The 22138-nt window shown below is 41.2% G+C and overlaps 1 protein-coding gene across 2 annotated transcripts in view; it reads right to left on the reverse strand.

Moving 5' to 3' along the window:
* dock1 (dedicator of cytokinesis 1) overlaps positions 1-22138 on the reverse strand; it is a 188603-nt gene that overhangs the window by 22674 nt on the left and 143791 nt on the right. Inside the window, exons 32-41 of one of the 2 annotated variants that reach the window (XM_078278479.1) lie at positions 15630-15688; positions 14791-14939; positions 13674-13759; positions 11548-11704; positions 10810-10850; positions 10304-10394; positions 7911-8030; positions 5855-5944; positions 5494-5598; positions 1054-1195 (exon numbers count right to left, since the gene is read on the reverse strand). In XM_078278479.1, the coding sequence (XP_078134605.1) occupies positions 1054-1195; positions 5494-5598; positions 5855-5944; positions 7911-8030; positions 10304-10394; positions 10810-10850; positions 11548-11704; positions 13674-13759; positions 14791-14939; positions 15630-15688 (1040 nt within the window). Of the gene's footprint in view, positions 1-1053; positions 1196-5493; positions 5599-5854; positions 5945-7910; positions 8031-10303; positions 10395-10809; positions 10851-11547; positions 11705-13673; positions 13760-14766; positions 14940-15629; positions 15689-22138 lie in introns of both variants that reach the window. The other variant, XM_078278478.1, reaches the window with a different exon arrangement.

Consider the following 22138-nt stretch of genomic DNA (forward strand, 5'->3'; position numbering starts at 1 on the left):
CATTGAAATCAAAGTATGTATTATTAATCATATTAATTTTCGCAGCCGAGTGTGAAACGGCTGGGATGAGGATCAGCACCTCTAAATCGGAGGCCATGGTTCTCAGCAGGAAACCGATGGAGTGCCTTCTCCAGGTAGGGAATGAGTCCTTACCCTAAGTGAAGGAGTTCAAGTACCTTGGGGTCTTGTTCGCGAGTGAGGGGACAATGGAGCGGGAGATTGGTCGAAGAATTGGCGCAGCGGGTGCGGTATTACATTCAATTTATCGCACCGTTGTGACGAAAAGAAAGCTGAGCCAGAAGGCAAAGCTCTCAATCTACCGGTCAGTTTTTGTTCCTACCCTCACCTATGGTCATGAAGGCTGGGTCATGACCGAAAGAACAAGATCTAGGGTACAAGCGGCCGAAATGGGTTTCCTCAGGAGGGTAGCTGGCGTCTCCCTTAGAGATAGGGTGAGAAGCTCAGTTATCCGTGAGGAGCTCGGAGTAGAGCCGCTGCTCCTTTGCGTCGAAAGGAGCCAGTTGAGGTGGTTCGGGCATCTGGTAAGGATGCCCCCTGGTCGCCTCCCTAGGGAGGTGTTCCAGGCACGTCCAGCTGGGAGGAGGCCTCGGGAGACCCAGGACTAGGTGGAGGGATTATATCTCCAACCTGGCCTGGGAACACCTCGGGATCCCCCAGTCGGAGCTGGTTAATGTGGCTCGGGAAAGGGAAGTTTGGGGTCCCCTGCTGGAGCTGCTACCCCCGCGACCCGATACCGGATAAGCGGACGAAGATGGACGGACGGATGGATGGATCATATTAACTTTGATTAAAACCACGTCTCCCAGCCCCACAATTACTCCGCAAGTATGCACAATCAATTTGTGGTGCATAAAAAAACCACATTTCCTTTCATTTTGTGTACTGGCAGCATTTAACACGGCGGCTGCACCAAAATAATTAAAAAAGAACCTCATGAAATATGAACTATGAATTATTCTCTAACAAAAAATAAAAAAGCAAACATTTAAAAAAACATCTTAGAAATGAATCAATGATTCTTGCTGAGGATACATTGTCCAGAGGAACACTTTGTGTCCTCGCTGGGCGGTGTGGTCGTCTTCATCTTCTCTGCGTTGGGGAACTGTGTGAGAAGACGTGCTTCGAAGTCCTCTCTGCGCTCGTACTCCTTCCCACGGTAGATGAACATTTTGTTCTGAAGGACAATAAGGGAAACAATGAGACCTTTGCCACATATATGAAGGCAGACACACAATCATGCAAGCCGGGTATTATTTTCACACATTATGTGGACATAAGGCACATTGTCCCCATTTTATGAATTTGGCATCATTGACACCATCCAGTAGCTAACGTTCATTCAATGATGACAGTCAGACATGGGACAATGACAAAATTGTTATATTAAAAGAAAGTTACATAGATAAGAATGGCTTTGATTTGTAAATCTACTTGGCCCAGTACTGTGTCTGTGTTAAAACACATTATCATAATATTCATATTAAATACTTGGAAATGAGGGTGATGGAAAGTTCTTGGCACCAATTCAGTTATTAGTTAATCCCTGCTGAGTTCAGAGTGGGCTTGCTTGGGGAAGTCTTCTGTTTTAGCAAACTGACAGACTGCAAATGGCTACTCCTATTTAGCTCTTGGCTCTTTCACAAATGGCTGCTGTTAACTCCAGCTACTGATGAAGTTGCCTTCAAACCAATGTAATGGTTCAGACATCATGCCAATTTGAAATCAGTGTGGTAAGATCTTGCCACCTGAGGATGGGCCCTCTTCACATCTTAGCAGCTTGGTCTCTTATAGATCTAACCTAAGGGCAACAGCCCTTTTTACATTTCCTTCTTTCCTTCATAAACCGTCACTGACGAACAGCTCACTCACAGCAAGCCCTACGCTCATGCACGGCACACATCTCAATTCCCAAATTAATTAAAGGAATTGCAGCCACTTAATATGCCTGGGGCCATTTTCAAATTTGCTTTGACAGATAAGTTGACAAAAGCACGTTGATTTCCTGAGTCATTCCTTCTAGCTGCAGGAGAATTAGCTAGATCTGCCTGATAACACACTGCTGCAATTTTCAGATGGTAAACAGCTGCGAGATTTGCTTTTAATATTTTCTCTAAATCATTCAAATCTGGTCAAGGACATCTAATTTTTTTCCATCACTGTATATTGTATGCTTATTCATAAGATTTGCATTATGTGGTTGAGCATTCTGCTCGTGCATACAGTAATCTTAATGTCACAATTTCTCATTTTCATTACTCTCAAACCGACACTTGAAAGTTCTGGCAAAGAAAATCACTGTCATTGAGAGAAGAGAACTTATGCTGAAATGGTCTTTTCTTTCTTGGGGTAGAAAGGCAATTTCATACAGTCAAGTTACAAAGCAGCACCATTTCATATAGCTGCAATGTTCAAATTAAACACATGGGGTCAAGATTTAAGCTCCTTGGATAAACTTGTAGCAAGACTGGAAAATGTGCATATGTGGGAAAATGACAACGGGGAAACCAATGAGATATCAATGTCTCACCCTCTTGGCAGTGATAGTTTCCCAGAAAAACATATAGATACTTCCATTCAATATACTGCATAATCCCATAATGTTTAACAGACACAAAGGCTGTTAAAAAAGTTCATCCTTTTAATTTCAAAACAAAAATAAGTTATATGAGAAGAGTGCACAGAGTGCTCCTGAATATGTATAAGCCAGGAATGTTGTGCCATCTCCCTGAGTGTTCTCAGGGGTCAGTCTGAGGAACATTTGGAATGATAGAACATGACAGCTGATAGCTAAGTGTCTCCGAATGTGGTGTGTTAGAATACATATTTCAAACCAACTTTCACACACCCTCAACTGCTCTTTAAGCGGAGTGCTCACAGGAAACTCAATACAGGGATTAAGTAAAGTTTAGGATTGATAGGAAGAGAAAGGAGAGGTGCAGAAATACGCAGACTGGATGTAAAGTGAGAGAAACAATTGTAGAGTCTTTGAAATACTGAGAATACCTTTAATGTGTTGGAAAGCTGAAAGCAACTCAGGATTCTTTATAGAGCAAACAAATACAATAGAGGTTTTCAGTCAAAGCTTTATGAAAAGGTATTGTTGCTCTCACGGTTAAAATGATCAGTTAAGAAAAATATTCTGTGCATGTCTTTACTATGGTTTGTTTTGTAAGTAATAGAAGGGTTTTAACATAGAACTACATTAAAAAAAAAGACGACAACTGAGACCAATGGCTTAGTTGCATCTGCTGATATAAACAAATGACATGGTCTCGAGCATTTTACATTTAGCAGGTACCCTAGTGGCTAACCACATTAACTAATAATAAATCATAAGGAGCTGAATAAAGCACTCTTGCATAAAATCCATTCTTAAGGGGGGTGGAAACAAAATGCCTTTATCAGAGTATTGATTTTCTCACATAATTGACTTTTCCCGGAGGACACTGCAATGCTGCAACACAAACAACAATATGGGGTGTGAAACAAAAACCATCCGAACTATATTTATCTTCATAAGTAACCCACACTTAAACACTTCCCTATGTACTCACGCAGAAATCTTTCAATATAATTATGAAATATCAAGAGGGCATGCAGACTCAGAGCCCTTATAGCCAGACAATGCAAGAGCCACAATGCAAGAGCATTGACTGTCTATCAGGATAACATGTTATATGTAATAGTAATATTCTAGACCAGCTTGTACACTAACTTTTTATCTACTGTAGCATAAGGAGTGCCACGATTTCAAAAGACAAAACAATATACGTGTAAATAAAGTGCACCCAGCATAAACCTGCCCTGGTTATTTCAGGTAAGGTCAAATTGCCCGCAACATAAATAAAAAGGAGAGAAAAAAGAGAACTCAGAGCTGTCCTTTTAAAGTCTAAATAGCCAGATAGATTAGACCAGTGCAGCTTGCCCTGTCTGTAATGGAGTTTCTGCCCTGCCAGATGAAAGGGGTTAGGAGGGGCACATGGAGATGGGAGAGTGGCAAAAGGCCCCTGTGAAATGGCTGTTGTTCATAATAGAATAAAAAGGATATGACCAGGGTTGTTCTTGAAAGTGGACTTTAACAATATCTTATACAGAGGACTGTAGTGTGTTGCTAGTGTGTAAATGTGGCTTTAACAATACTTTTAGTAGCATGCCAGAGGACTAACAAACAACCTTAACAGGGAACATATTAAAAGCAAACAAATCCTCAGCCTACATCAATTTATTTTGTTTAAATAAAAAACCTATATGTGGACAGAGTAGGACACCCTTCACAGAATAAGAGCAAAAGAGGTCTGATATGCACACAGTAACACCTCAGACACTGAATAAGGCCGGTGAGCAGATATCAATCGCCTGTTAAACGCATACCTAATTTGTAATAAGATGTGATCAGATTGAAACAAGGCCAGCCAGGACATTTAGAGGGGAAATACACATCACTTCAGGTTTAGCGGCCAAGTATACTTGGTAGGGGCTCTAAATAGACTTGGGGGTTATTATTCAGTTTAAGTGTTCATATTCATAATGATTAATGGCCAACTAATGGTGGTCATTTTAAAAATCCGGATGGCTTCCATTGTACTGTGACCGTCCCACCACTTGCAAGAACTTCCAAAGTAAAGCTCCAACTATCTAAACAAGCGTAGGTCTGAGTGTTTTGGGATTATATCCCATGATTCAGCAGCCACTAAAAGCAATTTACAAAGTGACCGTTTCCCTTCCTTTCACTTTGTATTGGGTGCACGGTTTCGTTGTGCAGGCAGTGATGGGACACCTTGTGATGCAGGCCACGCTCACGGCGTGGAGAAATGGGTGTTCAGCTGAAGTTCAGGTGATGGAATTAAAGGCAGTGTTTGCAACGTGATCAGCCTTTTGATCGGACAAACAAAGATTGTGTTCTTTCTTGTGGTCAGTCGTCTGGGCCCAACAGTCTTTAAAGCCATATGTCCTGCAATGGCGGCTAGAATGCTAAAAACAGGCAGATATTGGATACATAGAAAGAAGAAAGGCTGGGAGAGATAGACCATGAATGAGAGAGGACAAGGCTAAGAGGGAGAGAAAGAGATTGTTTTTATTCACAGCTCTTAGTCTTTTTTTTCAAGAGACCCACTTTTCCATCACAGTAGGGCATTCGTTCAGCACATTATTTTGGATCTTCTATATAGCCCACACTGCTTATGAACAGCTGCTTATGATTCACAGTTTGTTTTCTGTGAGTGAGTGAGTGAGTGAGTGAACCATAAGTGAAAGCCAGACCAGGTGGGATGTAAGTCCCGCCAAAACAACCAAAACCCATTGGGAGCAAGACGTGTGAACAATGTAAGTATTGACTGGTGAGGCTGAGAACTAAGCAATCACTGGTAAACCTATTGATCATCTGTTTTGACAAATGGCCCACCCACGCTGTGCTATCAGCCATGTGCGGGGTGCTGAGAGTTGCGGGGGATGTATGTTGATGTGAGTACTCACGCGTAGGAAGGAGGGGAAGCCCATGCCGTAATAGCCTACGGCAAAGTAGTCAGGTTTGGGCCGGATGACCTTCACTATGTTCTCATAGAACTGGGCTTGCTTCCGCTGTCGGGAGATACAATGGACATTTATGCATTTTTGTTTACTTCTGATCTTGTAATATGTTTTGTGACATCTCTTTTATGTTGTTGCTGCCTATCTACTGTAGACAAGAACACTCTGAAGAAAGTGATTTTAATCTCAATGAGGCTTTCCTGGTTAAATAAAAAAATAAAACATCAAAGTCTTCTTTCATTGTCCTTAAAAACTCAAGTCATTTTCTCTAGATTTATCATTGTAGAGTAGTAATAATGTCACTTACCAAGGATGCGCTGAGCTGCTCAAAGTCAAACATTTCATTCTCGTACTGTTCAGCCAGTTCCTTTCCCAAAATTATTGCCTCCTCCCACATCTATCGGGCACACGCACACACAAACAGAGAAAGTTAGTAAATTAATTATTTATCAAGATTCAAGCTGAGATAAACCATTCTTTTTAAGTCAGCTGAATAAAACTAATTATCTCTACCAGGCAATGGTATTCAGTGTAAGCTTTTTTGAAAATAGATACATGTCAATTCTCTTTTATTATGTCAATATTTTTGTGTGTAAATTTTTTTTTTCTTTGATCAAAAACACTAAGGGCCCTATCTTGCACCCGGCGCAGCAAAGCCTGACGCAAGTGTCTTTGCTAGTTTAAGACCGATGCAGTTGTTAATTTCCCGTCCAGCGCCCACATCGTTTAAATAGCAAATGCACCTGCGCCCATCTTTGCGTCCATGGGCGTGCTGGTCTTACAGGGAGGTGTGTTCAGGTGAATTCTTGGTGTATTGCTATCTTGAAGCAGTGGGAAGTGATCCCGCCATTGACCAACAAAAACCTGGTCTAAAGGCAATAGTGCAGCATTTCATTGTTATTTTAACAGCAAATCTGTAAAATGCACCTAGGCTTGTGCACAACGCGTGCACACTATGCTTGTTACACACACACACAGGAAAGCGCAGCAGCACACAAACATGCAAACAATTACAAATAAAAATATTACGGTGCAAATCCGCCATCATAATAGCAATGCTCCAAGGTACAAATGCGCCTGGCTTTTTAAAAGGGAATGAAAGATGACACTCTGATTGGTTTATTGTATGTTACGCCCAAAACACACCTATGAATTAATGAAAACACTAAGTACAACCCTTTTGAACCATGCGCCCGGACCCTTTTTTCCGCCGTCAAACTAAAAGTGGATTTTGGACACGCCCTAAATGTACCTCTGCCATGCGCTTCACGCTGTGCGCTTAGATCGTTAAATAGGGCCCTAAAACTCAGAGGCAATCCTCTTTGGGAGAAGCACATTTATCATGCATTTCCCCTTGAGACTCATCCACTGCAGTGGAGTGGTGTCACAGATAGATGGGAGCCACTCGAACATGTTGAAAGGCTTCTAAGTGGCTTTTTGACAGACTAGATTGGGCTGAACTGATCTGGGCCAGGCTGGAGGTGGACCAGGCCCAGGGTGCTACTTAGATCAGCCAGCCATCAGTGAGAGTGGTGGTGGTAACACTATCTGGGACTGCTTTCTGGATGACTCCAATGACACTCTTAGAGACTGTCCTCAGTTGATACCACCCTCTCTGGAGTGTTGATGTCTTCTTTTAGCCACTGTAACACTTCCTGATCACTCTGGTGTGTTTGTGTGTGTGTATCTTTAGCCAACCCTTTTTTAATTTGTCGTCTCCCCAGCCATATCCTGCTGAGTGACAGTTGGCTAGAGAACCAAGAGTGGCGGCTGCACCCAAAACACTGATGACACATGCACAGCCTTGGAACATCATCTCTGAGAAGCTCTGGCTGCAGTCCTGCATACTCATTCCAGGCTTAGCTACAGGCTGAAAAAAACTTTTTTCTTCTCTGGAACAAAATATGAAGAGTGTTGAAGAATTGCACAGGCCTTCCGGGTCCAACACGAGTAGAACATTTCCTTAATTGGCGGTACATATTAATGACCTGCTTTTCACGTCACAACAGGTTGGTATCATACAGAGATGGTGTTCAAGTACCTCACTGAAGTGGTATGAAGGAAAAAGAGAAAGCAGGCGAGAAAAGCAGGAAAAAAGGTTTTATGAAATGTAGGGGACAACACAAAAGAGCCACATTAATGCTTGTGTGGTCTGATATGCGCCCGTTCGTCCATAAGAGCATCAGCAAACAGAAGAGGATTATTTACAATCCCAGTTCTGTAGAAAAGGAATATGAAACTTCCATTGATTCCTTGCCAGAAGAGGTATTTAACATCTAAAAATAGCATCCTCATAGTCCAGGATTTTTCATGATTATGACCAGTCTTCTGCATGTGCGTGCCAGAATGCGTGTGTCTCTTACCTTGCCCTTGTCGAAGTAATTGATAATCTGCTGGTAGAGCTGGTCCTTAAGCTGTCCTTGAGTGGAGGCCTGGTAGCCGTCTCTCTGAGTCAGGTGGGCTGCACATTGCTCGTCTGACCACTACAGAGGACACGTTAGCACTGGGGTCAACACTGTGCAATACAATACAGGAACAGGTGGCAAGAAATCAATCACTGAGTTATAGCCAATGCAAATGGATGAGATTGATCTGTAATTCTTTTTAAAGCTGCCCTGCACTCTGGCAGGGCAAGATGGAAACTTCAGACATGGGCAATGAAACATGCGTCAATACATATTGAATGGCTCAGAAAGGGCATCAGTGCAATACATAGCTTTCAGTGGCTAAAACGTTGCTGTTATTGATTTTAGCACAAGTATCCCCACAACCCAAAATAGTGCTCTGGTAGGCTTGCCCCGCTGGAAGCCAGTCCAGTGACGTGGAGCTATGGGAGCAGAGAGAAGCATCACTTATGCTGGTGTTCACAATAAACATCAGATACAATTGAGTCATGCAGCAGCGTAATCTTATTCATTACAAATTCTACTTGATTTTGTAAAGTGTGGCAGGCAAGGGAGAGTGATGGAAAAAAAACACAAAACAAGACTGCGGGGGTATGCTTTTGTGCTGACCGGGTACTCCATCATGGCTTTTATTCACCCAGCATGAAGAATAATGAGGTTTCTGACATGCTAGAGCAGCTTGGCTAACAGGAAGATGGACAATCTGATTGGCCTCTGTGTCGAGGAAGCATACTTCTATGCATGCTGCCAGGACCGATTCATTACCAGCCCATTTTAATTGGGGTTCTGTATTGTTGTTAGCATAAAGTGTTGTGTTGTTAGTAACTTGAAGAGTTAAGATCTCTGTGAAAATCGGACCAAGTTTTGTGTAAGGAGGGCTACATTTGAATAGCAAAGCCAAGGAATTTGCATACCCTGTGCTGGAGATGGGTGAAAAAGTAATTGCTCTGCACATTGTTGCTGTGGCATGAGGAGGGATGCTGGGAGGCTTCGGATCAGGTTATTGATTCCTTTACAGCTGAACTGCAGCATTTACAAGGTAAAAAAGATCCCTGTTTATTCATAGTGGCTGGTGACCCTGCATCGACAGAACTGAAGTGCTGATACATCTCAATATCAAAATCAAATACTCAAAGGACCGTATATTCATCAACCATTACTATACTACTGCAAGTACTCTACTGGAGGACTAATTATTACTACATGAGCCGCTTTTTAATCTATAAATGCTGGTGGATGCAGAATTATGGATCCATCCTTTAAACATTCAAGCTTGTTTACACGTGCCTGTGTGTGCATACAAAAGGGAGGACAGTGACTTCAAAGATTACACAGGACAGAAAGGATTTAACCAGATTCTGTTAAAACAGAATTAACCAATTTCCAAAATACAATAGTGAGTCCCTCTCTCTAGGTATGATCAGGAATGCCACATCTGCTGAGAGATGAGCAAAATTAAAATAATAATAGCATAAACAATTCCTGCAAATGCTGTGACTGCTCAATGAGGAAAATGTGATTCAGTCACAGCCTGCCCTCCCCTGTCGGGACCTGTACAAAGGCTGATGCAGCCAGCTATTTATGCAAATACAGATGAGATGTTGGGTGCAACCATTTTGGATAAAAGGCAGATAGGAACAACTCCAAATTCAGGGTATACCATACCCCCAACTGGGAATAGACACCGCAGCGCTTTGTGTGAGAAGCTCTGTGTGCGGATGTGATGTATTTTTGTCAAAGATAAAAACATTCAGGACCTTCACACCTCAAATTCGAGAAATGAACAGAAAGGGGTGATCTTGTAATATTGTGAAAGAAATGCTTCATGATAGCTTAAAAATATTTAGGTATCGAATTTAAGATATCATTGCACTAAAAGTGTGGTAGAAACTTGCTGCCTTTTCCACCTTAAACCAGAGGCGCCTTGCACTGAACTGTGTGATTCATGGTAGAGGATTCTTCGCTTCCAGCTGACAAAGAGGACAGTAAAAGTACACCTTTATCTTGAAGCACCTCAGGTGGCTGCTGCTGCTGCTGCTTTATCCTTTCTCCACAAAAGATCAGATACTAGCTGTGATTTGCATCGACTACGCAAGGTGAAAAAGATGCTGCTCAGCAAGTCTGCCCTGTTAGCAGCCATCTCATGCCATGGTGGGATTAAAGGGATGTGGCCTTATCTCTCTAAATCCTATACACATTCAAATTCACAGATATACACTTGTTTAATGACGCTGAGGTTAAATGCCATCTCCCTCACAATGGCTTAACAGTGTATTTAGGTTCGGTTTGAAGTATTCATGAGAGCGAGTATGCTTCTACATTTATTTGCTGTTGATATTGTGTCTGTGCACCTTGAGCAGTTTGGCGTGCAGCAGCAGAGTGTAGGCAGCCTCGGTGTAGTTGTCGCATTCTTTGTGGAGGTCACACAGCTTGTACAGGTACCTGGCAGGAAAAAGCAATGATTTATGGGTCATGTCTGGCTGGGCCTCTCACACATTAACAACAGACAGAAAGTTAACTCCACCAGACTGATGCGTTTGGACCGCCTCTTTCACCTCAAATAAAGCTTGACAGTCAGATAGAAAACTCTGACTGGTGAGATTGTGGAAATGGAAACGTATTTTAACAAAATCAAATATTTTATTCTGGATCCATGTGGATATATGGCTGGGAAGAAAAGGGTCAACATGTAAAGCAATAGGTCTTTGGCAGGTAAAAATTTAACTTCACTTAGCACAGAGTCTCCTAATGTACTGTATTGTGAAGTACCATAGTGGTGTGTGTAAAATGCCTTAAAAGGTTTGAATGTCCAGAAATCTGAACATGCTTAACAGACACAAGGCTTCATATGACTTACCTGATGTACATCTCCTCTCTGTCTATCTCCTTGTAAAAGTTCTACAGGAAGGAAAGAGACAGACCATTAAAATAGATTCTAAATGGTTCATAGTCTTCCAGTGACAACAATGTCATTGTACTGTTTACAAAAGGTGCAGTGTAGCATGCTTACATTGCATAACTTTAGAAATCATTTTTTAATCATTTTAAAAGAACAATATTTTTTATTTTGGCAGTGGGATAACTTCATTTTCTAAAATATGGATGAATAACAACCTCCTGGCTTGCAGCAGGAAGACGTAAGAAAAGTAAGTTGGCTGACATCAGAATCACAGTGGGATGCAGTCAGTCACACTGCTCCCCTGGCTAAAAATAAAACTTACATTTTACACAACCTGATACAGCACTGAGAGAACATGGCTTAGATAAATGCTGAATATGGGCCATAGGCCTGTAGACTTTTCAATGCCAGTCGTCATGTGAGACAAAACTGACATTTCAGTGTAAGATGAAATGTCACTTCACAGAGAGGTGATTCAGATGAGCTGCTCTGTGAAAACATTTCAACGCACTGCAGTTGTTATTGTTATTTGTGTGTGACTAGTCGCATGTCATTACAGGTGTTTATAATATACTTGTTCATAACTATTGTTAGACTGATGTATACATTCCCCCACATATCATTCTTGCAGATTCCATGTGTCATCATGACTGGGCTTGTGTGGATTCAGCAACTGAGAAAAAGAAACAATCTTACGAGCACGTTGACAGTGCAGCTCATGCGGTTTTCTTTGTTCTCGTCGTGCATGATGGTCCTGTAGTCCAGCAGCCTCTCCAGCAGACGAACCACCAGAGTAACGAAGTTCTCGCCCGTCTTAGCCAAGTACTTGTGCTTCCTGCAGTGCTCCAGTAAACTGGTGTGTGTTTGTATGGAGCCAAGGGGGGTGTTGTGGATGTGGAGGAAGAGAAGCCAGGGGAACAGAGGAAAACAAATGTGAAGCGAATATAAGAGACTCTTCGACAGTTTAAAATGTCAAGACATTTGCCACTAAGGTACGGTGGCCGACAGGGGCAAACGCCCTGCAACTTAAGAAAACACACGCAAATAGACAAAACACAAGCAAATTAAGAAAACAACTTCATTAATTTGACAACACGTGCAGCATTCAGCAAACACGCTGCAAATACACACAACCAAATACATAAACGCGCTGCAAATACACACAACACAACCAAATACATAAACGCGCTGCAAATATGAAACGATGCAAAAAGAAAAGCACCAAACCCAGAAAACAAATGCAACAAAAACGCAGCATCCAGATTACACAACGGAAGTTCTCCAGAACTCTAGAGGGAACAGCTAGTGGAACAGCTTGATTTTCAACCCCAAGGGGGGGAGAGCGCTCTGCCTTTTTATTAGTCAGGTATGGCTGCAGCCTGGAGAACTCCATAGACTGTATATTAAATTCATATTATTATTATTAATAATAATAACATAATATATTAATAATATACAGTCTATGCTCTCGTCTCATGCCCTCCTGGCTGGTGCCGTCCCCGAGCTTCGGCTTTTCAAAATAAAAGCTTGCGTCTGGTCCGCTATGTGTTTGTACTTTGGTGTTTTGGATGTTTTTGAACAGTACGGCAATCATGCTAATGAATACAATAACTTTTTCAGCAGATGTCTTAGTTACAACACAATGGAGTTAGCAAAGCAGTTTTGTGTTTATATGTGCGAGCAGGATTTATTCAGATTGATAAATCCCACGGTAAATTGGCTGGTTTACTAAACAGGGAGGGACTATACATCCTGTCTGTTTTTTGTATTTCAAGAGCGAATTGCTCCACAATATGAATACAGATTGATCACCTATTTTGTTGGTAACCGTTGTTGTATAATCACAATATTACACTTGAGTAGGCCTATACTTCAATAATGCGCCTTTCAGACCTCGAAATTAAACCCTCTCATGTAATATGGCTTAAACAAACGTCAACATTAAACGCTGATGCAGTTTTAAATGTTTAATCACCACGAGTTTACAGACGTCTCTGCTGATTGAATATCACCTGTGACCTGAGCCGAGACACACCCACCAAACAAGAGAAAACATATCTCAAACATAGACTTAATATTTACAGTCTATGCAGTCTCTCTCTCTCTCTCTCTCTCTCTCTCTCTCTCTCTCTCTCTCTCCCCCTCCCCCTCTCCCTCTCCCTTGGGGTCGAAAATCAAGCTGTTCCTCTTAGCTGCTCCCTCTAGAAGTCTGGAGAACTTCCGTTGTGTTATCTGGATGCTGCATTTTTTGTTGCATTTGTTTTCTGGGTTTGTGTGCTTTTCTTTTTGTATTGTTTCATATTTGCAGCGCGTTTATGTATTTGGTTGTATTGTGTGTATTTGCAGTGCGTTTGCTGAATGCTGCGCATGTGTTGTCAAATTAATGAAGTTGTTTTTCTTTTTGCATCGCTTCTTTTTTCGGGGTTTGCGTGCTTTTCTTTTTGCATCGTTTTTTATTTGCAGTGCATTTATGTATTTGGTTGTGTTGTGTGTATTTGCAGCACGTTTGCTGAATGCTGCACGTGTTGTCAAATGAAGTTGTTTTCTTAATTTGCTTGTGTTTTTTCTATTTGCGTGTGTTTTCTTAAGTTGCAGGGCGTTTGCCCCCGTCGGCCACCGTACTAAAGATTAGAGGGAAACAATCTTTTTTTTGCCCATTAAAGCAGAATTAGCATCCAACTGCGCTGAAAGCATATATCACAGTGGCAAGCTGTGAAAGTCGTGTGATCATCAGCCCACTGATTATTTTGAGGAGTGCCATGTTGCAATTACCTAACTTGTGAGAGGCTCACGCGTAATCCTGCCCATTAATCAGCACTTACATTTTCTGAAAGAGAACTTTGTACTGCTCGTCTCCGCGGCCCCCCTCCACCTCGTGATCCAGCTTGGTGATGATCTCGTTCTCAAACTGCAATTAGACAAAGCAGGCATAAATAATCAGTGTAGCTAATTTTTCAATTCATTAACGCCATGTCCCTATCTCACTCTTGCTCTCTCTCTGCATCGAGGCTTAGCTGAAGGGATGTGCTCTGACTTTAATCTTCCCTCTCCTGCAGCCAAGCTGGTTGTGAGCTGGTATTTTCTGTTCATTATTCTCTCATCCTATTATTATCTGTATGCATTTGGTTAGAACAAAGACCAAGGCTGCATTATGAGACACATCTGCTTTACGTCTGCTCTGGTGTTGCTGTGGCTTCCAACAGTGATGCATGGACCTTATTTCTCTGATATTTGTATGTAGCAGCTGTATAAAAAACTGGTGTTATTGTGCTGAAACAAACGCATTTTTGCTGTCCTCTTTATTTGCTTGTGTGTTAGCCAGGCAAAAATACAGAAGAGGATAGGAGAGTGCAGCCAAGTAAGAAAAGATATAAATGCTGCTCTCTTTTAAGCCAAGGATTTACAACACACATACACAGGAGAGAGACCCAGTAAAGGGAATATTACTGGCTTAGAGCATAAAAAAGGGGTCAGGCCAATGTGAAATTGATCACATTTCACTCAAGGGAAAGGATGAAAAGTTGCATTCACCTCAAATGAGCAAGACAACTGTCTTACACAGGACTACAAAGCTGTAGTCATTGTAAAGCTGCTTTACAAGTACAGTATGTGGGCACCCACATAAACATCACTAAGCTGAATACTGCCTGAGACATCTTGTGGCTGAACAGCTGTAGCCAAACGGATTTCCTTGTGCAGAAAGGCTTAATTTTGCACTGTAACGGGGCATAACTTTAAGATCCACTTACCGTGGCGGTTGATTATCGGAGCACAACAAAATGAGATTTGCAGAATTACAAATAAGCTTGTGGCTATGAAACTATTTTGTTTGTTTTTAGTCTGTTTACTCCTACCCAGATTCCCACACCAACATCAACTACTTTTCATGAAGTCATTTGGTTGCAGTCCTTTTACTTTGTCATGTTTCAGAGGACGCACCCGCTGGAAACTGCATGTGAAGTGGAACTCGCACTGCATCATGTCAAAGAAGATGGGGATGGTGGCCTTTCGCAACTCGATCTCAGGAACTAGTGTCATCTCCAGGATAGGACCCACCATCTCCGGAATAAATTTTATCTTGTGGGGCCCTTCGAGAGGAAAAAGTACATTTACATATAAATGCACAGTATACCACACAACTCATTCGTAGGCTTTTCATTTCATCATTTAAGTCAGTTTCAAGCACAACACGCTGATCCTAACGGGGCATGAATAATCCTGTGCTACAGATTTAAAATTAGCTGTTCCAAACAAACACAACATTTGGCTTCCTTGTTTATCAAGTCTCTCAGCAGAATTTTCCGTGACAATCATGCGGTAAATAACTTCAGGTAAAAATTAAAAAAGATGCTCATTAAAAACCCTGTCATTGAGTCCAGCTAATCTGGTGGAAAGCTCTAATTAAGGGATCAGATGGTATAGGTTACAATGAGAAGCCTTTAAGGCAGGCACAGGTGCCCAAATCTAACACCACAATCCCCTTCCACAATTTCATCCCTTTGATAATTTACTGCTGAGTCTCTCTCATCACACAACTCAAAGCTAATTAACACATGATTGTCTATATTTAGCTGCTGCTCTCTGCTGAGTTGACTTATAATGACTGAGAGAGTACTTAGTTGGCAGATAATCCTAAACATGAATCGAGAAAAGAATGTGTCAATTGCCGGCAGAGTTTGTTTGATTGATCTTTAATGGTGAATTCATTTAGGGGGGGGGGGGGGATCAAGTTTCTAAGTAAAACTGAACAATATTGACACAAGGAGTTGGTTAATTACCTAGATTGTACCACATGTCCCTGATTTCAAAGCCAATTTGTCTTCTCATGTCCTGGTACCTGAAACACAAAAACAGGATAAAATGATACACAAGCGTCGTCAATTTATTTTGTAGTGTTTTTTTGGTGTGCTTGTCGTCTATGTAGCCTACTGCCGACTGTAAACCAAATTGCCCTCCGGGGATAATAAAGATACATTAAACTTTGAACCAAATCATAGCATGGAAGATAAAATGACGTGGGCTCAACTCATTTAAAGAAAGGCTCATGTGTAAAATGAATGCAATACAAATAAGCATTTGGTGATTTGAGGTAGTTCAATTAACTCAGAGTAGGTTCACTCAGAGTAAGGCGCGTGCAACACCACTATAAAAAGGCAGCATGAATGGAGCCATGATACTACGAATCACCATAGCAAAAACCACAAAAAAATCGGTCGGCATACTTTACCCCTCTGGAACTGGAACTACTCACGCGCACATACAGCGAGTTTGAACATTTATTTCGTTAAAAAAAAAGCAACACGGCTGCTGCTGCAAAAGAGTGAGAATTGGCGTGGGAGAAAATTGCTCAATGAGTCAATACGTAAAATCCAATATAGTGTATTCAGTTCATATTTAATCACAAGTATAATATTACTGGTGAAAACTGGTGGATATGAGGACGGATGAGGTTATGTGCATATCTGATGGACTGTGAAGAAAAACAATACCACTCAAAGAGGTTAGTTATCTGGAAATAAAAATAGATCTAGTCAAGGCCTCAATATCACCTGCCGACGTATGATTAACTTCCTGCAAAGTAATACAGCTTCTTCATCAACGGGATCGTCGAAAAAAAGGACATGCTATGTTTGAGAAAAACAAACGTTTTATAGTCTGCCTAACACAGTTAATAAACCAACCCTGTTTTTTATTCATGCAGATGACAACACTGCACTAAAATGTGCCTGATACAGACTGACTGAATGAATGAGGAAACGAAAGAGCGCTGTGTCAGAGGGAGGAGACTGAGAGAAACTCGAGGTTTATTGAAGAAAACCTGCTCCCGACCAGGGTAGGTTCACAGGCTCAGTTACCATAGTAACTGACTCTGAGGTTAAGTTACCGCTCTTTCTTAAACGGGCTGGAGTTACCCCTCTCTCTCAGGTTTGATTAACCTTCCTTTCTATAACGGAAATCCAGAGTTTCCCTCATCTCAGGGTTAACAAACTCAGAGTTTTCACTAAACCTGCTTTCTGAAACGGGCCTCTGGCCATGGTAAGTTAGTTTGTTTTGTCTTTTGGTGATGTTCTACAACGGTTACAAATGCACATTAAAATGAATTATTTCCACTCGTGCAAGTTCGCAACATACACACATGCCGGCTGTCAGCTGTGGTCTGTCTTCTGCTCTGTGTATATGCATTAGACAGAAGACAGAAGACACGAGGCAAACTGTTAATCAGTAAGATTGGGCATCGAGAACGGTTCTAACTTGGAATCGCTTCAAAAATGACGATTCCAATGGAATCCTTTCTTTTTTTTGGAATCATCTGGAAAATTTGGTTTTCAATCCGATCATCATTTTTAAATTTAACATGCACAAGTTTTGGTTTCCGTAGCGGCCAGGTGCTTGTTGTGTTGCAGCCATGGAGCACAGTAAAGGGCACTCTAAAGTGTGGCTGAAAAAACCCGGTTAAACTATAAATTATCATTGAATAAAAGTCTCTTATCTGTGAAATAAGCACGTGACCCGTTTCAACTCCACCCCTCAAAGGATCAGAATCGAAAATCGATAGGAACTGGAATCAAAAGGAAGAATCTGAATTGGAATCAGAATTGTTCAAATCACAACGGTGCCCAACTCTATTGTAGTCCAGTCATTTTATGAAAAAAGGTAGAACAAATTGCAACAGAAGCAAACTCAACTGATTTTGTATCCTCAATATGTCCTGAGTAAGGACCCAGCCCCAAACCCCATCAATAACCATTAATAAAGGCTGGTTTAAAGTACTTCATCCAGCCTCTATGTATTAATGCTCATGGGTAGCCTAAATGGCTTTCACTGTTATATGTCAACAAGATTCAACAAGACACTTCACCTGGCTATACCCAATGTAGATAGATCTGTTGTGGTATTTATGCAAATTAGCACATACGTAATTAGATTATGCACCATTTGCCCATGTTAACAAACAATTTCAAAAAACTTGTAATACATTTTTTGTTTGTCTTGATGTAAGTAATCAATGCAGTAATTTTCATGGTGATATCTAAAGGTTAAAATGTTTACCCTATTCACGTGAGAAAAAGAATGAATAGGCTATATTTGGGTCTTTTTCAAAACTTTCCCCTAATGGGATTCTTCGGGGCTTTTTTTCCCTTACTCAGGACATATTGAGGATACAAAGTCAGTTGAGTTTGCTTCTGTTGTAATTTGTTCTAGGTTGACCCCCATTTTGGCTTAAAATGACTGGACTATTGATCAGACAGTCTTTGTTGGTACTAGTTCTTTGAGGGGTGTCAAGAGCCCTTATATAAAACAAAGATTTGCAAAAGAAGCTGGAAGGATTGCTCCCAACCTGACTTTTTGTCCAGCTTTTTGCAAATTAGGGTTTATAAGCTGATCAGCGCTTCCATGTCTAGGTCATGAACCAATCTCCACAGCAGCTTGGAGCCTGTCTTCGTGCCTGTCACACAGGACCAGGTCAAAGAAAGGACAAATAGTGAGTGGAAAGGACAGAGAAAGAAAGACAGACAGTGTGAATGATAGAGAGACTAACAGGAGTGGAAACAGTAGGCAGAGAGGCAGAAAGTGAGACCAGTTCTGTGAAAACAATCACATGAAACCATAGTAATGAAGTTCCTTCTTTGAAAACCAATTGGACAATGGATAAGAATTTATCAGCCTGCAATTGTTTTAAGATCAAGAACATAGACGACACAATGGAGATAACAGTCCTGAGAGAGCCATTTCTGACTGTTTTACCCTGGTATTTCCACTGGTCTGGTGTAGCATGCTTTAGCAGCACCATTGCATGCTGAGAAGTAATCAAATGTATTTTCACTGCTGCCTCACCATGGGGAATTACTGCACTGAACCACAATATTGTGGTTCTGTTTTGAAGCAGTGCTGAACTGTCACAGTCTCTGCCCTTTAACCAAGCCGTGAGGTTGCGTGGCTGATCAGACAGCTGAATAGAAGTTGTGCGCAAAGTTGATGGATAAAACTATCCTACAGTAACTGCTACTGTTCTATAATATGTTTAAACATTAATTGAGATTAAAATGTCAAAGAGTGCCACCTTATAAAGCTTGGTAATGTGGAAAACTTTTTATTTGGTGAAAACTACCTCACAATCTTGTACAAAAGCTAGTCTCGCTTTGCCAGACCTTCCTCCACAGCGCTGCGGAGGAGGGTCTGGCATTTGGCATTTCTTTAAACCAATCACAATCTTAATGGGCGGCGCTAAGCCCCGGGCAGAGCCACGGTGTCGCTGCAAAATAGCCTTGGGAGAGAACGTGTTTTGGTGGAACGTGTGTACGTTCAAAGTTTGTTTTAGTTGTGCAACAGAAAACAGATTCAACAGATAGTCTAGCTATCTGTCTGGATTTACCCTGCAGAGACCTGAGGAGCAGTTAACCATAGTCCTCAGAAATCGACTGGAAATTCCAACACAAAGAAAGCGGAAGGTAACGGACATCCGGCAGAAAATAGTGAAATCCGGCAGAATTTCTGTCAGCAACAGAGCAATCCCCGAAGTGGAACATGGTGGATATGGACTAGTACAAAAGCTAGCTATCCTCCTAGAGAGTGTTGTATTTTGAAAATAGTAGCAAGTTTGTGTGATTGTATAGATGTACTGCTGATTTTACTGATTTAAATCTAAGGTATGCAAAACTAATTGCAATGCATCTGCAACACAATAAATCAAATATCTGACACCACTTTGAGAGGCATTTAAAGTTAGATGTGGTGTCAGAGGCATTAATAACTTTTGCTCCCTCCAGACTCATGTCCTGTCCAGCTGGTGGTGCTGCAGGCGACTGCATTGTTTGCCTACGCCAAGAATCAGGCCTGTCTGATGTCAGACAATCACACTGAGTGACTGATGGAAGCATAGTGGCACCTCTTCCTAGCCCACCGATGGCATGACACCTTGGCATGACATTGCAGAGATGTAAAAGGATGAGAATTTGAAGTGTAAGCGTGACACCTCTCCTGACCTGTAATTAATATACATTCAAAGCCTCTTTCACACAATGTGACATGTCAGAGCACCTGTGAGCCCTGATGGAATTCTGAAACCCAATTGATTGGTTTGCCAATATTGTACAAAGACACACTAATGTATTTTGACTGAGAGGAGAAGAGCATTGGAAGAATCCTTAACGAAGAAGCTGCGTCAACTCTTTGTAGTCCAAACACTTTACCAAATTTAGCTGTCAAAGGGAGGAGTGTTGCCCAAGGATTGATCTTTAAGCAGAGTATTGGCAAGATGATAAAGTATAAAAAGACGCCTGCCTCTATAAATTACTGTAAAGCTGCATGCATTATGTATTACATCTTTGACTGTTTTTGCCTCTAATCCTCACTTTAATGTCCTACGTGAGAGCATGCATGTGTGTCATTGGAAGCATGCGGCTTTGTGTCTCTACATATGGGAGTGCAGATGACTGTGCAGGGGGCATCATGTCATCTGAGCCGAGGCAGACGCAGGGTGCTGTTCTGTCACACTCCTGTAGGCAGCGAGACAGGCAGCTATGACTGTCGGCTGTCAGGACCTACAACACATACCTGTCAGCTACGGGGTGGAAAGGTCTCGGAGAGGTTGACTAAGAACAACAGAGGGAGAATAGAGGGACAGCGGTGAACAGTGAGTGGATCTGGGGCTCTCAGCAGCTTGTGCTATGTAATGCCATTGGGTAAGACGGCAAAGAGCAAGAGTGAGGAGGAAGAAGGAAACGGCTGTGGTGGCATGAGGTGATGGAAACACAAGAGACGGGAAAAAAAAACAGACAGGGTGGCAGATAGAGCAAGAGCAAAAAAGCACACACAAGTGATTGACAAGCAGTGGCCTGTACGAACAGATGGATAGATCAAAGCCTGAAGCAAATCAAGTGTGAGATATTCACAAAACTTGACAATATCACACTCCCTCTTCTTATCACTCATTTGCGCATATCATGACAATGACATTGCTGCATGCTCATTTATCCAGCTCTCTACGTGTGTGTGTGGCTGTATTTCCACTATCTTTGCCCAGAGCCCTTCTACATGAACGGATAAAGGAAAACTTTGGTTTCAAAACGTTAAACTTATTTTTGGGGTTGATTTGTGTCTGTTAACATTGTTAACAATTTAAAGTAACTAATGGATATTATTACTTTAGAAATGTGCAAATTATAAAGGTGGTTTGACAAAAGCAAACTATCATTAAACTTAAGTAAATCTAAAATCATGTTATTTGGTAATTGGGGCAATACTTATAAAAGTACACTATCATCACTATCGGTATTGCAAAAAAAGAGCAATAAAATCTAAAACACTAAAATTCAATGATCTGGTTAATTTCCAAAAGGCACAAATAATGTTGAAAGCAATAAACAACATACTCCCTGGCAATATTCAAAAAATATTTTTTAATGTAGACGGGGGATATAATTTGAGGGGAGAGTTCTTTTTGAAACGTCTTTGTGTTCGTACAACGTTAACGACTTCTTGTATTTCTATATGTGGAGTACATCGTTAAAGCAATGTCCGAGTATGACCCAGTTTAAAAAAACGGTGCAAAAATATGGTTTTCACAAAATACAGAGAGGAGGAAGGGTTTTGACTATCAGATTAATTTATTTGGTATTTAAAATGTCTTTACCTTGTGGTGTGTACACATACTTATAGGAAATTGTAAAGAATGTGTTAAATATGATATAAATACTTTATGATAAACATTTACCTATTCATGATTATTATATAGTAGTGGAAAAGGGAGTAGGATTAAATAAGCTTTTGCTTCTTCCTATTCCTTTTCGGACATGTTAAATTAATATTTTCTTTGTATTTGTGTTTTTATTTAGTTTTAATATTTTAAAATGTTCAAAATAAAGCATTAATTAATTAATTAATTCATTCATTCATTCATTCATTGTTTTCATCAAAATTGTTTTTTGAGGTCTGGAAACGCAGGAACACATGGCTACACACAGATGCATATATCATCCTATTCAGGGAATGCAGTGCATTAGCCTGTTGTCAGTATACTGATCTGAATGTGAGAAGGAAACAAGGATCACACAGACACCAGTAATGGACCAGAACTTCACAAACAACACTGGGAGACTGTGTGGCGCAGGAGAAAAGCTGATGCTAAAGAGCCACGCTCGACACAACTCTGATTTCACCCCTCTGTTCTCTGCTTCCAAGCAAGGCACAATAATTGGTATTGCAGGCAGGACTGACAGTTCATGCGCCAGCACACAGGGAAACGAGATGCAGAGACAGAAAGGTAAGAGAGAGAAGGTGAGTTGTA

Source organism: Sander vitreus, chromosome 21, assembly GCF_031162955.1.
Source record: "Sander vitreus isolate 19-12246 chromosome 21, sanVit1, whole genome shotgun sequence".
Taxonomy (NCBI): domain Eukaryota; kingdom Metazoa; phylum Chordata; class Actinopteri; order Perciformes; family Percidae; genus Sander; species Sander vitreus.